This window comes from Chelon labrosus (genome assembly GCF_963514085.1).
Source record: "Chelon labrosus genome assembly, chromosome: 5".
NCBI lineage: Eukaryota > Metazoa > Chordata > Actinopteri > Mugiliformes > Mugilidae > Chelon > Chelon labrosus.
The window spans coordinates 441,693-459,813 of NC_140341.1; the positions used below are offsets into that span (position 1 = coordinate 441,693).

The window sequence follows — 18,121 nt, forward strand, 5'->3', positions numbered from 1 at the left end:
TCAGGAGGATTAAAGGTTTTAGTGCAGGAGGTTTTTCCCCACAGTACAGGAGGTTATAATTTTCCTTGAGGTTCCAGCAGAACTTGGAGAATCTGTATCTGGGAAGGTTCTGCTGGTTATCAGGAGGTTCATTCCTGAACAGAAACATCACAGGTTCGATTCCCACTGATCATCTTCTGTTTGTTTCCTCCAGGTGAAGCCAGAATAAAGAAGCCGACTGCAAAGACTCCTCCCAAACAAGGTGACGCTCCCCTTCAGGCCTCCTCTGACTGTTATCAGACTCTAGGTGCATTATGGGTGATGTAGTGTAGAGCTGCACCTCTGCTGCTCAGACTGAAAGCTGTCTGGTTTTCAAATGTCTCTACATCTGTGTTCATGTCAGTTTGTTTCTAAATTTAAAATTAAAGTTATTTCATTTAATTTAAGATGATGAATGTTGAGCAGAGGAGTCAAAGCATGACACAATATGTTAAACACAGACCAGCAAGAGGAAGAGGTTAAATATACTGATGTAAAAGACCCGGATTAAATGTCTGGGACGTCCAGAGGAAAACAGCTGAGAAACAACAACCTCCACTGAGCTTCAGCTTTATTTTAGAGACAACCAGGTCATCAGAACTATGTGAATGAATGTTGGAGGAAACACTAAAACCTTCATATCAATCCTAAGACACAGTGGGAGACAGACGGAGGAGACGTCTTCTAGTTAGACAAGTCCTGGTGGACAACAACTCAGAGGACGTTGAGATGAAAACATAAATGATCCTTTCAAAATTTATGAAAGACTGAAAAAGATTTTCGATAAAAGCCTCAGCTGAAACATATCTATGGAAGATGATAAAGAATATGGAGCCACTTTAATCAGAGAATCTGAGTCAGACAGGAAATAGAGAAGAAGAGAGAGTGCGTTATGATGTGATGATCAGACCAGACAGTAGAGGGTGCAGCAGCTCCACCTGTGAGTTCATCCCAGAAACAGAAACATTCAGGATCTTCATGTTGTTTCCAGTGATCAGTCTTAAATCAGTCAAATATTACATGAAGTCTGGTGCTGCTTCAGCTTTATTTTTTTGTCCTTCATGTTTAATTCTCTTTTATTAATTGTTAAATATTAATTATTGATGTGTGTGTGCAGCGATGCCTCCTCAGATCCTGCAGTTCCCAGAGGACATGAAGATCCTGGCAGGGGAGAAGGTGGAGATCCTGTGCAAATTCTCTGGAGCTCCGCCCATCAGCTGCACCTGGCTGAAGTTCAGGAAACCAGTGAGAAACACTTATTGATTCTTGATCAGCTGTCAGCGAGGCCTCAGCCTGTAAATAGTTCCTGTTCTTTGGCGTCATCTGCTGTAGATACATGTTTATAAAGATGGATGATGTGTCATGACTGTGTCCCACTGGACAAAGCTCCCATAATGCAACAGAAGTGGACGGAGTTAACATACATGTCAAAGGTGGCTGGGAGTAAATAGGTCTCCTGCAAGAATGTGATAAACATGAAAATGAACTTTAGAGGACTTTGATTTATCATTTCAGCAGGAGTTGTATTTGACTCTGGATCCTCCAGATAGTCTGTGGTTCAGTCTGTGGTTCAGTCTGTGGTTCAGTCTGTGGTTCTTTATTTGGTTCAGTCTGTGGTTCAGTCTGTGGTTCTTTATTTGGTTCAGTCTGTGGTTCAGTCTGTGGTTCAGTCTGTGGTTCAGTCTGTAGTTCAGTCTTTAGTTCAGTCTGTGGTTCTTAATTTGGCTCAGTCTGTGGTTCAGTCTTTAATTCAGTCGTTAGTTCAGTCTGTGGTTCAGTCTGTGGTTCAGTCTTTAGTTCAGTCTGTGGTTCAGTCTGTGGTTCAGTCTTTAGTTCAGTCTGTGGTTCAGTCTGTAGTTCAGTCTTTAGTTCAGTCTTTAGTCCAGTCTGTGGTTCTTTATTTGGTTCAGTCTGTGGTTCTTTATTTGGTTCAGTCTGTTCAGTCTTTAGTTCATTCTGTGGTTCAGCCTGTAGTTCAGTCTGTAGTTCAGTCTGTGGTTCAGCCTTTAGTTCAGTCTGTGGTTCTTCATTTGGTTCAGTCTGTGGTTCAGTCTGTGGTTCAGTCTGTAGTTTAGTCCTTTGTTCAGTCTGTAGTGTAGTCCTTTGTTCAGTCTGTGGTTCAGTCTGTGGTTCAGTCTGTGGTTCAGTCTGTAGTTCAGTCTGTGGTTCAGCCTTTAGTTCAGTCTGTGGTTCTTCATTTGGTTCAGTCTGTGGTTCAGTCTGTGGTTCAGTCTGTAGTTTAGTCCTTTGTTCAGTCTGTAGTGTAGTCCTTTGTTCAGTCTGTGGTTCAGTCTGTGGTTCAGTCTGTGGTTCAGTCTTTAATTCAGTCTGTAGTTTAGTCCTTTGTTCAGTCTGTGGTTCAGTCTGTGGTTCAGTCTGTGGTTCAGTCTATAATTAAGTCTGTGGTTCAGTCTTTAATTCAGTCTGTAGTTTAGTCCTTTGTTCAGTCTGTAGTTTAGTCCTTTGTTCAGTCTGTGGTTCAGTCTGTGGTCTTTATTTAGTTCAGTCTGTGGTTCAGTCTGTAGTTCAGTCTTTAGTTCAGTCTTTAGTTCAGTCTGTGGTTCAGTCTGTAGTTCAGTCTGTGGTTCAGTCTGTAGTTCAGTCTTTAGTTTCAGTCTGTGGTTCAGTCTTTAGTTCAGTCTGTGGTTCAGTCTGTGGTTCAGTCTGTAGTTCAGTCTTTAGTTCAGTCTGTGGTTCAGTGTTTAGTTCAGTCTGTGGTTCAGTCTGTAGTTCAGTCTTTAGTCCAGTCTGTGGTTCTTTATTTGGTTCAGTCTGTAGTTCAGTCTTTAGTTCAGTCTTTAGTCCAGTCTGTGGTTCTTTATTTGGTTCAGTCTGTGGTTCAGTCTTTAGTTCAGTCTGTGGTTCAGTCTGTGGTTCAGTCTGTAGTTCAGTCTGTAGTTCAGTCTTTAGTTCAGTCTGTGGTTGAGTCTGTGGTTCAGTATGTAGTTCAGTATGTAGTTCAGTCTTTAGTTCAGTATGTGGTTCTTTGTTTGGTTCAGTCTGTGGTTCAGTCTGTGGTTCAGTCTTTAATTCGGTCTGTAGTTTAGTCATTTGTTCAGTCTGTGGTTCAGTCTGTGGTTCTTTATTTGGTTCAGTCTGTGGTTCAGTCTTTAGTTCAGTCTTTAATTCAGTCTGTAGTTTAGTCCTTTGTTCAGTCTGTGGTTCAGTCTGTGGTTCTTTATTTGGTTCAGTCTGTGGTTCAGTCTATAATTCAGTCTGTGGTTCAGTCTGTGGTTCAGTCTGTGGTTCAGTCTATAATTCAGTCTGTGGTTCAGTCTGTGGTTCAGTCTTTAATTCAGTCTGTAGTTTAGTCCTTTGTTCAGTCTGTGGTTCAGTCTGTGGTTCTTTATTTAGTTCAGTCTGTAGTTCAGTCTTTAGTTCAGTCTTTAGTTCAGTCTGTGGTTCAGTCTTTAGTTCAGTCTTTAGTTCAGTCTGTGGTTCAGTCTGTAGTTCAGTCTTTAGTTCAGTCTGTGGTTCAGTCTGTGGTTCAGTCTGTGGTTCAGTCTTTAGTTCAGTCTGTGGTTCAGTCTGTGGTTCAGTCTGTGTTCTTTATTTGGTTCAGTCTTTAGTTCAGTCTTAGTCAGTCTTTAGTTCAGTCTGTGGTTCAGTCTTTAGTTCAGTCTTTAGTCCAGTCTGTGGTTCAGTCTGTGGTTCAGTCTGTGGTTCTTTATTTGGTTCAGTCTTTAGTTCAGTCTGTGGTTCAGTCTGTGGTTCAGTCTGTGGTTCAGTCTTTAGTTCAGTCTGTGGTTCAGTCTGTAGTTCAGTCTGTGGTTCAGTATGTAGTTCAGTCTTTAGTTCAGTCTGTGGTTCAGTCTGTGGTTCAGTCTTTAGTTCAGTCTGTGGTTCAGTCTGTAGTTCAGTCTGGGTTCAGTCTGTGGTTCAGTCTTTAGTTCAGTCTTTAGTTCAGTCTGTGGTTCAGTCTTTAATTCAGTCTGTGGTTCAGTCTGTGGTTTCAGTCCTGATTCTTGTTGTCTGTCCAGATCCAGGAGGACTTATCAGATACGTCCATAGAGAGCAACGACAGCAGCAGTAAACTGACCATCAGCAGTGGACAACAGGAACACTGCGGCTGCTACACCATCGAGCTGAAGAACAGCTACGGCCTCCGCCAGGCCGCCCTCAACCTCACCATTGTCGGTAAGAAACATCTGGATTCTGTTTATGAATAATGTTGCTCTAATGAGCTCTGCAGCCTCTAGGGGTAACGGTCCTCCTCTCTGGTCCCCCTCAGATAAACCAGACCCCCCTGCCAAGGTTCCTGCTGCCTCAGACATCCGGCGGTCCAGTCTGACACTGTCGTGGTATGGGCCCACCTATGACGGAGGCAGCGCCGTCCAGTCCTACAACCTGGAGATCTGGGACTCAGTGGATCAGCAGTGGAAACACCTGGTGTCTTGCAACAGCACCTCCTACAACGTCCAGGTTAGTAGAGATTCACCGGCTCAAGGCTGACACCTCCTTTAAGGTTCTGATCAAGGCTGTTTGTCTCCAGAACCTCCTGCCAGACCGCCAGTACAAGTTTCGTGTTCGGGCCCAGAACGTCTACGGAGTTGGAGAACCTAGCGTCGAGTCAGAGCCTGTAACTGTCGGACTGGTGGACGACGGTGAGGAGACGGTGACACACTGTTAGCTTTGTTTAGAACATCCAGAACCTGACACAGGTTCAGCTTAGTCAGAACTCTCTGCTCACTTTAATAAATACGTCTGAAGAAGGTCAGTCTGACGTTGGTTATCTGAAGTCATGTAACTTCTTCATAAACTCTTTAACAGGTGAAACACTAACATGTTATAACCTGGTGCTGCTCAGTGTTTGAAGTGATTAACAAGAGTTACTCCTTCTGACGCTGATCAGGTCCTGTTCAGTAATTAACATCTGTCCAGGTGTGAACTCACCCAGAACGCATCTTACTGATCTGATCTCAGTCTTGAGCTCGTACTCCAAACACTCCAGAAACCGTTTATCCTCTGGAGACACAGAGGTCTGGTCTCACCTGTCCATCCACCTGGTCTTAATGTAAATGTGTCTCCACATGCGTCCCCAGCCAGCACTTGAGATCTGATCTCAGTTTGTGTGTCTGTAAATCAGCAGCGCCATCATGTGGTCAGTAGAATATTGTAGCAGCTGCTGTCTCTAATGGATCTCTACCTACCGCTGGATCAGAACCATCAACAGCTGCTTGTTGACTTGGAGACATGATCCAGATGTTGGAACCAGATGGAAAGACTCTCACATGTTAGGTTTCCTTACATTTAATAATTTTATAAGTTAATTCTAGATCCTGTTTATTTACCAGCTGGCGACGCTGATGTTCTACTGAAATAAGTGAAGGTTTCCACCGACTTGAATTTGCTCAGCTACCTGTTGCTACCTGTTGTCAAACTAAAGGACTAACTGAACTAACACTGCTGCTGTTTGGTTGATCTGACAGAGAACCAGGAGGAGGCCGAGGTAGAGGAGGAAGATGAAGGTACCATTTCCTGTTTACATTTACTGAATCACCTGATCTACACACAACGCTCACACATCCAACACTGTACAAACACACCACAACAAACATGTGGTGCATGACCTCTGACCTCTGACCTGTGTGTGTGTGTGTGTGTGTGTGTGTGTGTGTGTCAGACTTGGAGAAGGAGCCCGAGTACAGAGACGTGATCATCAAGACGGACATTAAGGTGAAGGAGCTCTACGACGTGGAGGAGCGTCTGGGAACGTAAGGCTCCGCCCACTCTCATGTCTCCCACAATGCACCTGTGCCTTTTGGTTACAGTCCATGGTTTGTGTGTCAGGGGGAAGTTCGGTCAGGTCTTCAAGCTGGTGGAGAAGTCGACCAAGAAGGTTTGGGCAGGGAAGTTCATCAAGGCGTACTCGGCGAAGGACAAGGAGAACGTCCGGCAGGAGATCGGCATCATGAACAGCCTCCATCACCCCAAACTGGTGCAGTGCATCGACGCCTTTGAGGGCAAGTCAGACATCGTCATGGTGCTGGAGATGTAGGTGGAGCTTCAGATTCTTCTATGACAGGAAGCAGCTGTTTCCTGTCGGCTAGTTTTAGAGCCGTGACTGACAGATGGTTCATGGTTCTGACCCGTTCGCTGAGATAAACAGGAAGTGACGCGTTTGAGTTCTTTAACCTCCTTCTGTCTTTAACGTCTGTGCAGGATCTCTGGCGGAGAGCTGTTTGAGCGGATCATCGATGAGGACTTTGAGCTGTCGGAGAGGGAAGTGATCAAATACATGCTGCAGATCATCGACGGCGTCGGCTTCATCCACAAACAGGGCATCGTCCACCTGGACCTCAAACCAGAGAACATCATGTGTCTCAACAAGACGGGCAACCAGATCAAACTCATCGACTTCGGCCTCGCCAGACGACTAGGTAGTGACTACTTCCTGGAACTAAACACTTCCTGTAAATAACTACTTCCTGTAAATAACTACTTCCTGTCCCTTCTCTTCTTCTCTTGTTACAGAAAACGCAGGAACTCTGAAGGTTTTGTTTGGAACTCCAGAGTTCGTGGCTCCAGAAGTCATCAACTATGAAGCCATCGGTTACACGACGGACATGTGGAGTATAGGAGTCATCTGTTACATCCTGTGAGTTCAGCAACTCTCAGGCTAAAGCTAACGACGCAACTCGGTTCGGTTTGTGTTCTAATTAAATGTAGCTCAGTTAGCGTTAGCTTCATTTTAGACTGTCTGTCCTCTTAGGCTGAGTGGTCTGTCTCCTTTCATGGGGGACAACGACAACGAGACGCTGTCCAACGTCACCTCGGCAACCTGGGACTTTGAGGACGAGGCCTTTGATGAAATCTCTGAAAACGCCAAAGACTTCATCACCAAGCTGCTGAAAAAAGACATGAGGTAAGGGGGGAGGGGGTCCTGTCTGTCCCTCATGTGGACAGGTAGTTATATGTCCAAGTTATTTCTCTTATAATAAATGATGTGATAATCCATCAGGGCTCGGCTTTCCTGCGTTCAGTGTTTCGAACATCCCTGGCTGAAGCAGGACACCAACACCATGAAGGCCAAGAAGCTGTCCAAGGAGAGGATGAAGAAGTACATCCTGAGGAGGAAGTGGCAGGTAAACAATGTGGGGGCAGAGTAGACCCACACATTTAATCACAACCACAGCAAACTGGTATTAACACACCTGAGCCCCCCAACATCAGCTAGCGGGCTAGCTTCGTCCACAACACCTGAGAATGTCAAAAAGACACGAGTTCAGTGCTAGTTACAAACAACGATCCAATCACAAGTGGAGACACGCTGCTCGTTAGGGGTCCATGCATCGACGCTGACCGAAGGATTCTGTTGCTATTTATTCTTCTTCTTCGCCTTTTCCTCGAGCTAAAGTGTCCGCTCAGGACAAACTGCAGGGCGAAAGGCATCAAACCTGGTAACTTGGTAGAAGTCCTATCATGTCACTTTGCCAAGGTGTCAATACACATGCCTGCAGCTAGGTGGCGCTATAATAAGCCACTTTACGTTTTGGCTCATATCTCTAGAACCATGTGCCCTAGAAACAAAATTCTGTCCCCCCCTGATTCTTTAGATAGCCCTGGTTCTAATGGACTAGGACACGCCCAGTTCTGCCTGCCATTTTTTCCACCATTTTGCAAAAAATTGCACTTCAAATCAAAATCAACTCCTCCTAGCCCGTTCATCCAATTCCCACCAAACTTGTCATGAATCATTTATGGACAAAGATAATGAAAAGTTCTCAAAAGAACTTTATCAGAGTTATTGATTACAAAGTTAATGGATAATTAGTTTTTACAGAGTTGCACAATATAACTCCAAAGCTAATATTTTGTGAACTATATACCCAAACTTAATCAAACTTCATATCATTGATAATAATGTGATTTTGTACAAACATCCCAACTTTTGTGACCCTTGGTCTCTAGGGGGCGCTACAAAAGCAACATTTCAGTTTTTTTAAAAACTGCAATAGCTAACTTCATGACATTTGGCAAAAACAATCTGTAACATATTGTGTAGATGGCCATCAAGTTGTGTGACATTACGTCAACAGGGGGCGCTACAGGTGACACAGAAACATTTCATATGACTTTAAGGCCTATAACGTTTGAAGTATTCACCCAATCCTTATGAAACTTAGCAACCTTCATTATAATATGCTTGTGTACAATCATGCTAAGTTTTGTGTTTATACATGTTTATATCTCACAAACCACCACAGTAAACTGCTTGAAATTTGACAGTATTAATCTGTGGATGACTCCTTACAAGCCCACCAAGTTTCGTGCAATACGGTCTATAGGGGGCGCTACTGGTGATGTGTAAATATTTGAGTCCTATCTCCTACTCAGTTGGCAGACCCAGCTTTCCCCTAGTCACACTTGACCTCCTGTCAGGTCTTTTCCCACCTGCTTTAGCCTATGACTCCCACTAGTGGCAGACTGAGGCAATGGCGTCTGTGGAAGACTGCATACAAGCCCACCAAATGTCGTTGCTTCCGCCTGACTCTCATTCACTTGTCAGCCAAAGGATTCCTCCGCAGACACTTCCAGGCCGTGTCCGACCCGCTTATGCCTCTGTGTCCCGCTTGGGGACAATGTTGCCACGGCATGGACCCCTTTATGATCGCTTATGATCATCTAGTTTTACTGTTGTTATTGTTTCTTCTTCTGTGGTAGAAAACGGGTCACGCTGTTCGAGCCATCGGCAGACTGTCATCCATGGCCATGATGGCGGGCGTCAGCGCCAAGAAGGGATCTCCTACTGAAGGTAGAGAAACCAGGAGAACTCCAAAATAACACCTGGTCTCACCTGTCCATCTCTAAGTCCATGTGTCTCACCTGGTCTCACCTGTCCATCCACCTGGTCTCAATATAAATGTGTCTCCACATGCGTCCCCAGCCAGCACTTGAGATCTGATCTCAGTTTGTGTGTCTGTAAATCAGCAGCGCCATCATGTGGTCAGTAGAATATTGTACCAGCTGCTGTCTCTAATGGATCTCTACCTACCACTGGATCAGAACCATCAACAGCTGCTGGTTGACTTGGAGACATGATCCAGACGTTGGAACAAATGTATTTCTTGATCACAGCCTCCTCATATTTAATCATTTTAGTTAATTCTTGTTTGATTTATTGATCTCAAGTGCTGGCTGGGGACACATGTGGAGACACATTTATATTAAGACCAGGTAGATGGACAGGGACTTAGAGATGGACAGGTGAGACCAGGTGAGGTCAGACTGATGAGGATATTGTTGTTAAATGTCTGAATGTGTCTTTGTCTCCAGAGGACAACCAGTTCTTGGAGTGTTTGGAGTACGAGCAGAAGACGGAGTGTAAGCCGACCTTCAGTTCAGTCATCAAGGACGTGGAGGTGGTGGAGGGCAGCGCCGCTCGCTTCGACTGCAAGATAGAAGGTAGAGGATCAGTAGAACGTGTTATTAATGAGTTGATCCAAACATCTTTTTAAATGTTAACGATGATGCTGCTGCTGCAGGTTACCCCGACCCAGAGGTGGTGTGGTACAAAGACGATCAGCCCATAAAAGAAACGCGACACTTCCAGATCGACTACGACGAGGAGGGAAACTGCAGCCTGGTCATTTCAGAGGTCAGAGGTCAACAGACGAGTCAGTAAACATTAGCATGGAGCAGCGTTAGCAGACTCAGCGTCATGGTCTCTGATTTAAACCTACAGGTCTCAGGCGACGATGACGCCAAGTACACGGTGAAGGCTGTCAACAGTCTGGGGGAGGCGACCTGCACCGCCGAGCTCCTGGTGGAGGTGATGGCCGGAGAGGAGGAGGAGGAGGAGGAGGAGGAGGAGGAGGAGTGAAGGGACTGGATGGACTCCCACAGGAGGAGGTTTCAGCCTGTCAGACATGAGCAGGAAAATATTACCCACAAAGACCAGCCTGTGATTGAAGGAGCAGGTGGGCGGAGTCTAACACGTTCTGTTTCTAAAACTAGATCAATTTATTTAAACGTTTATGAACGATGATCTGAAACTATTAATAGAATAAAACCTGAATGAGTCCTGAACTACAGCCTTGAGTTAAGCTCCGCCCACTTCATCCATGTCACTGACGGTTTGAGCTGAAACACGACACCCTGAGTTTCTGGTAATTAGCCGCTAGCGCCACATAAAGCCCCGCCCCCACGATCTGATTGGCCCGAGCTGAATCGGTTCCTAACAGAGACACTGCAGAACAACGTTACTCTAAAAAATACTGAAACCATCGTGTGAGGGAGAGAACATTTAACTACAGCTCCCATCATGCATCATGCATCATGCAGTGGTCAAATGATACATTAATTATTATTAAGAGGAAATGAGAGCGTTGTGTTTCAGCTCTGATTCTAATCAAACACTGATAAAATAAATAAATGACTTTCATGTGCAGCTCTCCTTCCTCAAAGGATCATGGGGGCTGTAGTCGTTGCCTGTGGGAGTCTGGGAAGGAAGAAGAGATGAGCAGAGTTTAATCACAGCGTTAGCCAATGAGGGTTTCTGGGTAATGAAGTCCTCCATCACCACGTGCCTTACAGCTACACTGAGCGCGCTCTGTGGACTTTAAACAGCTGTTTGTTTGTTTTTGTTGCAGCTGCTGTGACGCGATCAGCTGATGAACTGATGTTTCTTCTGTTTGAGCACTTTTCTTTTTTTCCTCTTTGTTTTTGTGGCTTCGCCTGAATCCTCCTCAGAGCCTTTAACCAGCGAAGGAGCCTTTTAGTAGTTTGTTAGCAGCGTTAGCGGCGCTAGCAGCGCTAGCGGCGCTAGCACAGACAGATTCCCCAGAAGACCCTGAACGTGTCGTGAGCTCAGAGATGTTGTAGATTTTATGTCTCACGTCGTATTTTGCAGAGAAACAAACCTGAACATTTAAAACATTGAAATAATTAAAGTTAGTTTAAACATCGTGTGTCAGATAAAATAAAACAAAGACACACAGAGGACACCAGCCGCTCTAAGAACGATTCAATTAAAGTCACTTTATTCAAACTAGAACCAAACATCAGATGAGTTAAAGTCACGACATGTTGTTGTCACATTCCAGCTGTTTGTGTGTTTGTGTGTTCAGCTCACAGGTGTGTGTTTGTGTGTGGTCATGTTTCTTCTTCTTGGTTTTATTTAAAGCACAGATTGATGAATATTCTTCTGTTGATCACAGGTATTAACGGACTCACTCCAGATGACTGGTGTTTTATTAGATGTATGTAGATTCAGTTTCTCTAGTTTTATAATTCTATATCAGTTTGATGAACTGCAGAAGTACGAGAACGCTACGACTGCAGTAACTCACAGATACCAAATAAATTTTTATCACAAACCAACGAGGTGCTGTGGTGTTTGATGGACGAAGCAGTTCTAATTCATTTAACGAAGACGATGATGAAAGATCTTCATCAGTGAGCATTTGGTTCATTGACTTCATGAAGATAGAATCTGTGAATCAAATCAAATCAAAGATGGCCGCCAACATGAACTCTGCAACGACGGTGATTTAAATATTTTAACAGTTTGTGGTTTCTCCGTCGATACGCAGACGATTCTCTGGTTTATGTTCTTAAATGTGACAAAGCTTCAGATTAATATAATTCATTCTTCTGCTTAATTATGTCGAGAATTATTTCCACAATCAGAGAAAGAAAAAGAAATAAGGACCCAGAACTGATCCCTGAGGAACTCCTCATCATCTAATAACTAACAGACTCAGAGACGCCGTCGCTTTGTCTGTTCTCAGGTTAATTAAGATCAAAGTTACAACAACATCAGACACAGAGACAGGTGTGTTGACAGGTGTGCTGACAGGTGTGCTGACAGGTGTGTTGACAGGTGTGTTGACAGGTGTGTTGACGGGAGACAGGTGTGTGTGTGTTGCTGGTCAGTGTGGACGCAGCTTAATGAGCTCACCTGAGAGCAGCTCATTAGCGGTCGGTCATTAAGACCAGCAGCTCGTTAGTTGGTCCTCTGAGGACAACCTGCAGCTCGTTGCATCATCACCTGTTGTTTACCTCCTCTGTGACCTCTGACCTTTGAAGTTTAATGAAAACGACCGATCGGAGGATTGATTGGTTCAATGAACGAAGCTGTGATGAACACATGAATATGAACATTATGATATAAACTGGTCCTTTAAAGCAGGAGGATGATGATGATGATGATGAAGAGCAGATGAAGACTTGTTGATCAGTTACAGATTCAATCTCTGGATTTAAATCTTCATCATCAAACAGAAAGAGATGAAGAGGAGGAGATGAAGTGGAAGAGGAGGAGCAGATGAAGAGGAAGAGGAGGAAGGAAATATTTAATGAGCAGAGAGTGAAGAAGAGGTTGTGACTGACGTCTGATGAATCTTTAACGAAATAAAAACGTTTCAGTTCACGTTTGATTTGTTTGATTCTTTTAAAGACGTGAAGCTGATGAAGATGAAACAATCAGGTCAGTCATGGTTCATATCGTCTAAATGTCTTTATGTTTGGGTGGAGGATGAAGAGGAGGATGAAGAGGTGGAGGAGGAGGAGGAGGAGGAGGTAATGAGCTCCTCTGAGACGAGTGGTTTATAAAAACGGCTGAAAGCCTGAAACTGCTGGTGTTGCTCCTCATCGTCCAGATGTTGGAGCTTCACTGAGTCTTTGACACGATGAAGATTAACGTTGATGTTTAATGATGATTTAAAGTTGACGATTTAAAGTTGACGATTTAAAGTTGACGATTTAAAGTTGTTGATTTAAAGTTGACGATTTAAAGTTGTTGATTTAAAGTTGACGATTTAAAGTTGCTGATTTAAAGTTGTTGATTTAAAGTTGACGATTTAAAGTTGACGATTTAAAGTTGACGATTTAAAGTTGATGATTTAAAGTTGCTGATTTAAAGTTGTTGATTTAAAGTTGACGATTTAAAGTTGATGATTTAAAGTTGATGATTTAAAGTTGATTCGAAGTTGATTCGAAGTTGATTTGAAGTTGATTTGAAGTTGCTGATTTAAAGTTGTTGATTTAAAGTTGATGATTTAAAGTTGATGATTTAAAGTTGTTGATTTAAAGTTGACGATTTAAAGTTGATGATTTAAAGTTGTTGATTTAAAGTTGTTGATTTAAAGTTGACGATTTAAAGTTGACGATTTAAAGTTGACGATTTAAAGTTGACGATTTAAAGTTGCTGATTTAAAGTTGTTGATTTAAAGTTGACGATTTAAAGTTGACGATTTAAAGTTGACGATTTAAAGTTGATGATTTAAAGTTGACGATTTAAAGTTGCTGATTTAAAGTTGTTGATTTAAAGTTGATGATTTAAAGTTGATGATTTAAAGTTGATGATTTAAAGTTGATGATTTAAAGTTGATTCGAAGTTGATTCGAAGTTGATTTGAAGTTGATTTGAAGTTGCTGATTTAAAGTTGTTGATTTAAAGTTGATGATTTAAAGTTGATGATTTAAAGTTGTTGATTTAAAGTTGACGATTTAAAGTTGATGATTTAAAGTTGTTGATTTAAAGTTGACGATTTAAAGTTGTTGATTTAAAGTTGCTGATTTAAAGTTGCTGATTTAAAGTTGTTGATTTAAAGTTGATGATTTAAAGTTGTTGATTTAAAGTTGTTGATTTAAAGTTGATGATTTAAAGTTGTTGATTTAAAGTTGTTGATTTAAAGTTGTTGATTTAAAGTTGCTGATTTAAAGTTGTTGATTTAAAGTTGCTGATTTAAAGTTGTTGATTTAAAGTTGACGATTTAAAGTTGCTGATTTAAAGTTGTTGATTTAAAGTTGATGATTTAAAGTTGATGATTTAAAGTTGATGATTTAAAGTTGACGATTTAAAGTTGCTGATTTAAAGTTGTTGATTTAAAGTTGATGATTTAAAGTTGATGATTTAAAGTTGATTCGAAGTTGATTCGAAGTTGATTTGAAGTTGATTTGAAGTTGCTGATTTAAAGTTGTTGATTTAAAGTTGATGATTTAAAGTTGATGATTTAAAGTTGTTGATTTAAAGTTGACGATTTAAAGTTGATGATTTAAAGTTGTTGATTTAAAGTTGACGATTTAAAGTTGTTGATTTAAAGTTGCTGATTTAAAGTTGCTGATTTAAAGTTGTTGATTTAAAGTTGATGATTTAAAGTTGTTGATTTAAAGTTGTTGATTTAAAGTTGATGATTTAAAGTTGTTGATTTAAAGTTGTTGATTTAAAGTTGTTGATTTAAAGTTGCTGATTTAAAGTTGTTGATTTAAAGTTGCTGATTTAAAGTTGTTGATTTAAAGTTGTTGATTTAAAGTTGTTGATTTAAAGTTGAAGATTTAAAGTTGACCATTTAAAGTTGATTTAAAGTTGCTGATTAAGAATCACTGATTAATAACCATTGATCTAAAGTCAGACCGGGTCGGACCGGGTCAGACCGGGTCCGGTGAGTTCGGGTCGGACCACGCCGGGCCCATGACGCTGGCGCCCGTCAACGCGAGCTCCCAGGCGGCGCTGGACGTCCTGACGCTGGACGGCCTGAGGCAGCTGTCCGACCACCGGCTCTTCTTCTTCTTCTTCTTCCTGTCGGCGTTCGTGTTCGCGCTGTGCAGCGACGGCCTGGTGGTGTTCGTCATCTGCTCCCAGCGCAGCCTCCACCGGCCCATGCTGGTGCTGGTGGCGGCGCTGCTGCTCAACTCTCTGGCGGGCAGCGTGGTGTTCTACCCCTGGCTGCTGTGGGGGCTGCTGTGGAGCGGCGGCTCGGTGCAGGTGAGCGTGGCGGGGTGCGTGTGTCAGGCCTGGGCGCTCTACACGGTGGGGGCCTCCGGCTTCATGCTGCTGGGGGCCATGGCCTTCGACCGCTACCTGTCCATCTGCCGCCCGCTGCGTTACTCCGCCCTGGTGACCCCGACGGCGCTGACGGCGCTGCTGCTGCTTTGCTGGCTGCTGCCCGCCGGTCTGGTGGCGGGGGGCGCGCTGCTGGCCCGCCGCCTGCCGCTCTGCAGCCGCCACCTCAGCAGGATCAACTGCGACATCTACAGCCTGGTGAGCCTGAGCTGCGGCGGCCCCGGGGCCCTGCTGAGCGAGGTGTACGGCCTCCTGACCTCCGCCGTCACCGTGCTGCTGCCCGCCGTCTTCGTGCTCTTCTCCTACGGCAGCATCCTGTCCGTCAGCCTGCGGCGCTCGCGCAGCTTCGGCAGCAAAGCGCTGAACACGTGTCTGCCGCACCTGCTGGTCTTCATCAACTACAGCCTGAGCGCCGGCGTGGAGCTGCTGCAGCGCCGCCTGCAGGCCGACACCCAGAACGCCTCCATCCTGTCCTCCATCCTGGTGGCGGTGGTGCCGACCGTCTTCAACCCGGTGGTGTACGGCCTGAAGGTCACAGACATCTACAACCACGTGAGGCGGCTGCTGGGCTGCCCCAGAGCCGGCGCTTAGACGGTCCCTGAAGGCCTCTCAGAGGCACCTGAACGCAGCACGGCCGTCGGAGACGTTCGCTTGTAAAACTCTCCTGTGACCGTTTCACCGCGTGAACCCTGAGAACCTGCCGGACGTCACTCATCCACTCATTCATTCGTTCGTCAGACGAGTAAGATAGATGTCACATGTACAGTTATACATAGTACAATGTATCTGTATCTCTGAAATGTATTTTTGTACTGAAAGTACGACAGTAAAACAGTAATAATTGCACATAACATACAAAGTAAACAACAAGTTTAGCTGTAAACTGGGGGGGGGGCTCGTATATGTACACATTTAAAGTATTGAACAGCTGTGAGTAACGTTGAGTGGTTCAGGCTCAGAGCTGATAAGAGGGTTAGTTTGAGAAAACGTTGAATGTGGAAAATATGATCGTCCTGGTTGATCAGGATCTTAAAACACAGACGCTCTAACTGAACATACTGTGATACATGTTGATTATAACAAACACAAAACAGTGAATAAAGATCCACAAAGTGAACTCTAGTGAACTCTGGTGAACTCTGGTGAACTCTAGTGAACTCTAGTGAACTCTGGTGAACTCTAGTGACGACAAACACCAGAAAATATCTCAGCCTTTATGTTCTGAGAATGAAAGAATATTAATTGTGTTGGTCAGAACGAATCTGATCAGACCTGGAGGTCTACTCTGGTCTACTCTGGTCTACTCTGGTCGACCCTGGTCTACTCTGGTCTACTCTGGTCGACCCTGGTCTACTCTGGTCTACTCTGGTCGACCCTGGTCTACTCTGGTCTACCCTGGTCTACTCTGGTCGACCCTGGTCTACCCTGGTCTACTCTGGTCGACCCTGGTCGACCCTGGTCTACCCTGGTCTACCCTGGTCCAGAACACAGGAACGCCTCAGAGCTGTGTGATCAGCTCACATCCATCCCATAAACACAACAACACAATCAGAATCAGAAAAGACTTTATTGCCAAACATGTTTGTACGTACAAGGAATTTGTTTTGGTGTCGTTGCACTCATTACGCATAAAATAAAATAAAATAAAATAAAATAAAATATAGAAACTTGGCTGTCAAATATACAAAAATACAAAAAAATATAGACACACCATGTATATATATATATATATATATATATGTATACAGTCCCTGACAAAAGTCTTGTCACTTATCCATTTTGTAGAAACAACAGTTTATAACCTGACTTTTAATTAATCCATTGGTTTTAGAAATGGCTCATATGAAAGCTAAAACCCTCCCAAATTATGTTTGATATACTAAAATAAATTTGCTTCACTGAAGAAAGATTGATCATTTAATGAACACAGAAAGGTCAGATTTTGGCAAGACAAAAGTTTTGTCGCCTACAGAAAGTAATGTGAAAATTGAACAAATCATTTACTTCAAATACAAAAATATGATGCATAACATCAGTGAATGAAGTACTGGTGCTGTGAGATCCATATTTAATATCTTGTATGGCTTCCATGAGCTTGAAGGACTGCATCCATGCGGTTCGACAATGATTCATACAATTTATTGATGAAGTCATCAGGAATAGCAAAGAAAGCAGTCTTACAAGAATAAGAAAAAGATTTGAAGAGACTGGAGATGTTTTTGACAAGCCCAGGTCTGGCAGACCCCGCAAGACAACTGCTCGGGAGGACCGTTTGTTGGCTCGAAAATCCAAGGCCAGCCCCTTTTCCACTGCAGCAGAGCTCCACCAGGCCTTGTCACCTCAAGTCCCCGTGTCAACCAGAACAGTTTGTAGAATCCTGTCTCGAAATGGCCTCCATTCACAAGCTAGTCAAAGCAATTTTGTGCTGCAACCTGTCAGCTATAAATCCTACAGGTCTTGAAATCAATGTGATTAAAAGGGTGCCCAAACTTTTGCACGTACCATTTTTTACATTTTAATTTATCAAAATAAAACTGTATATATATACAGTCGTATGAAAATATACAGTCGGGGGGGGGGTTCTGGGGGGGTTCTGGCTTCAAGGTGGATGGAGACACAGCGTCTGGTCCAGCAGCCTGGGGGGGGGGGGGGGGTTAGGCTTCAAGGTGGACGGAGACACAGCGTCTGGTCCAGCAGCCTGGGGGGGGGGGGGGGTTAGGCTTCAAGGTGGATGGAGACACAGCGTCTGGTCCAGCAGCCTGGGGGGGGGGGGGGGTTAGGCTTCAAGGTGGACGGAGACACAGCGTCTGGTCCAGCAGCCTGGGGGGGGGGGGGGGGGTTAGGCTTCAAGGTGGACGGAGACACAGCGTCTGGTCCAGCAGCCTGGGGGGGGGGGGGGGGGTTAGGCTTCAAGGTGGACGGAGACACAGCGTCTGGTCCAGCAGCCTGGGGGGGGTTCTGCCTCGTAAACACGTCCTTCTCCAGGACGGTGAGAGGTGAGATGGAGGAGGGGGGCTCTGAGACCACCGGCTGTGAGGGGCCCTTGTTGGGGGGGGGGGGGGGGCACTGGTGTGAGGGCCTGTGAGGTTTCACAGATACCAGTGCTGGTGGGAGAGGTGTCACCGTGGGGGGGGGGGGGTGGTCGTGGTACTGTCCCATTGTCTTTCAAAGCAGCAGAAGTATTCATTCAGGTTGTTGTCCAGGCCTGAGTCGTTCACAGAGTGGGGGGGGGGGGGCTTCCCTCACTGCTTTACATTAATACAGGACTCAGGAAGCTGAGGGGGCCGGACTCTCCTGTCGACTACTGACCAACTTC

At 44.4% G+C, this 18,121-nt stretch overlaps 2 protein-coding genes across 2 annotated transcripts in view; both read left to right on the plus strand.

Annotated features, from left to right (window-relative positions):
• mylka (myosin, light chain kinase a) overlaps nucleotides 1-9,841 on the plus strand; it is a gene marked incomplete at its 3' end in the record, with an annotated part of 36,109 nt that extends 26,268 nt beyond the window's left edge. Inside the window, exons 20-35 of the mRNA XM_084545577.1 lie at nucleotides 194-241; nucleotides 1,136-1,263; nucleotides 3,999-4,155; nucleotides 4,250-4,440; nucleotides 4,511-4,633; nucleotides 5,456-5,486; nucleotides 5,642-5,732; nucleotides 5,809-6,012; nucleotides 6,181-6,398; nucleotides 6,493-6,616; nucleotides 6,731-6,883; nucleotides 6,980-7,103; nucleotides 8,683-8,773; nucleotides 9,295-9,423; nucleotides 9,504-9,616; nucleotides 9,704-9,841. Coding sequence (XP_084401703.1) covers nucleotides 194-241; nucleotides 1,136-1,263; nucleotides 3,999-4,155; nucleotides 4,250-4,440; nucleotides 4,511-4,633; nucleotides 5,456-5,486; nucleotides 5,642-5,732; nucleotides 5,809-6,012; nucleotides 6,181-6,398; nucleotides 6,493-6,616; nucleotides 6,731-6,883; nucleotides 6,980-7,103; nucleotides 8,683-8,773; nucleotides 9,295-9,423; nucleotides 9,504-9,616; nucleotides 9,704-9,841 — 2,063 coding nt within the window. The remainder of the gene's footprint in view (nucleotides 1-193; nucleotides 242-1,135; nucleotides 1,264-3,998; nucleotides 4,156-4,249; nucleotides 4,441-4,510; nucleotides 4,634-5,455; nucleotides 5,487-5,641; nucleotides 5,733-5,808; nucleotides 6,013-6,180; nucleotides 6,399-6,492; nucleotides 6,617-6,730; nucleotides 6,884-6,979; nucleotides 7,104-8,682; nucleotides 8,774-9,294; nucleotides 9,424-9,503; nucleotides 9,617-9,703) is intronic.
• Nucleotides 9,842-14,433: 4,592 nt separating this feature from the next.
• On the plus strand, nucleotides 14,434-15,396 carry LOC311488727 (olfactory receptor 2C1-like; the record flags this gene model as incomplete). Its single annotated transcript, XM_084545578.1, has 1 exon — nucleotides 14,434-15,396. One exon carries the CDS (start codon nucleotides 14,434-14,436, stop codon nucleotides 15,394-15,396), a length of 963 nt encoding a protein of 320 aa, XP_084401704.1.
• Between the last annotated feature and the right edge of the window lie 2,725 nt (nucleotides 15,397-18,121).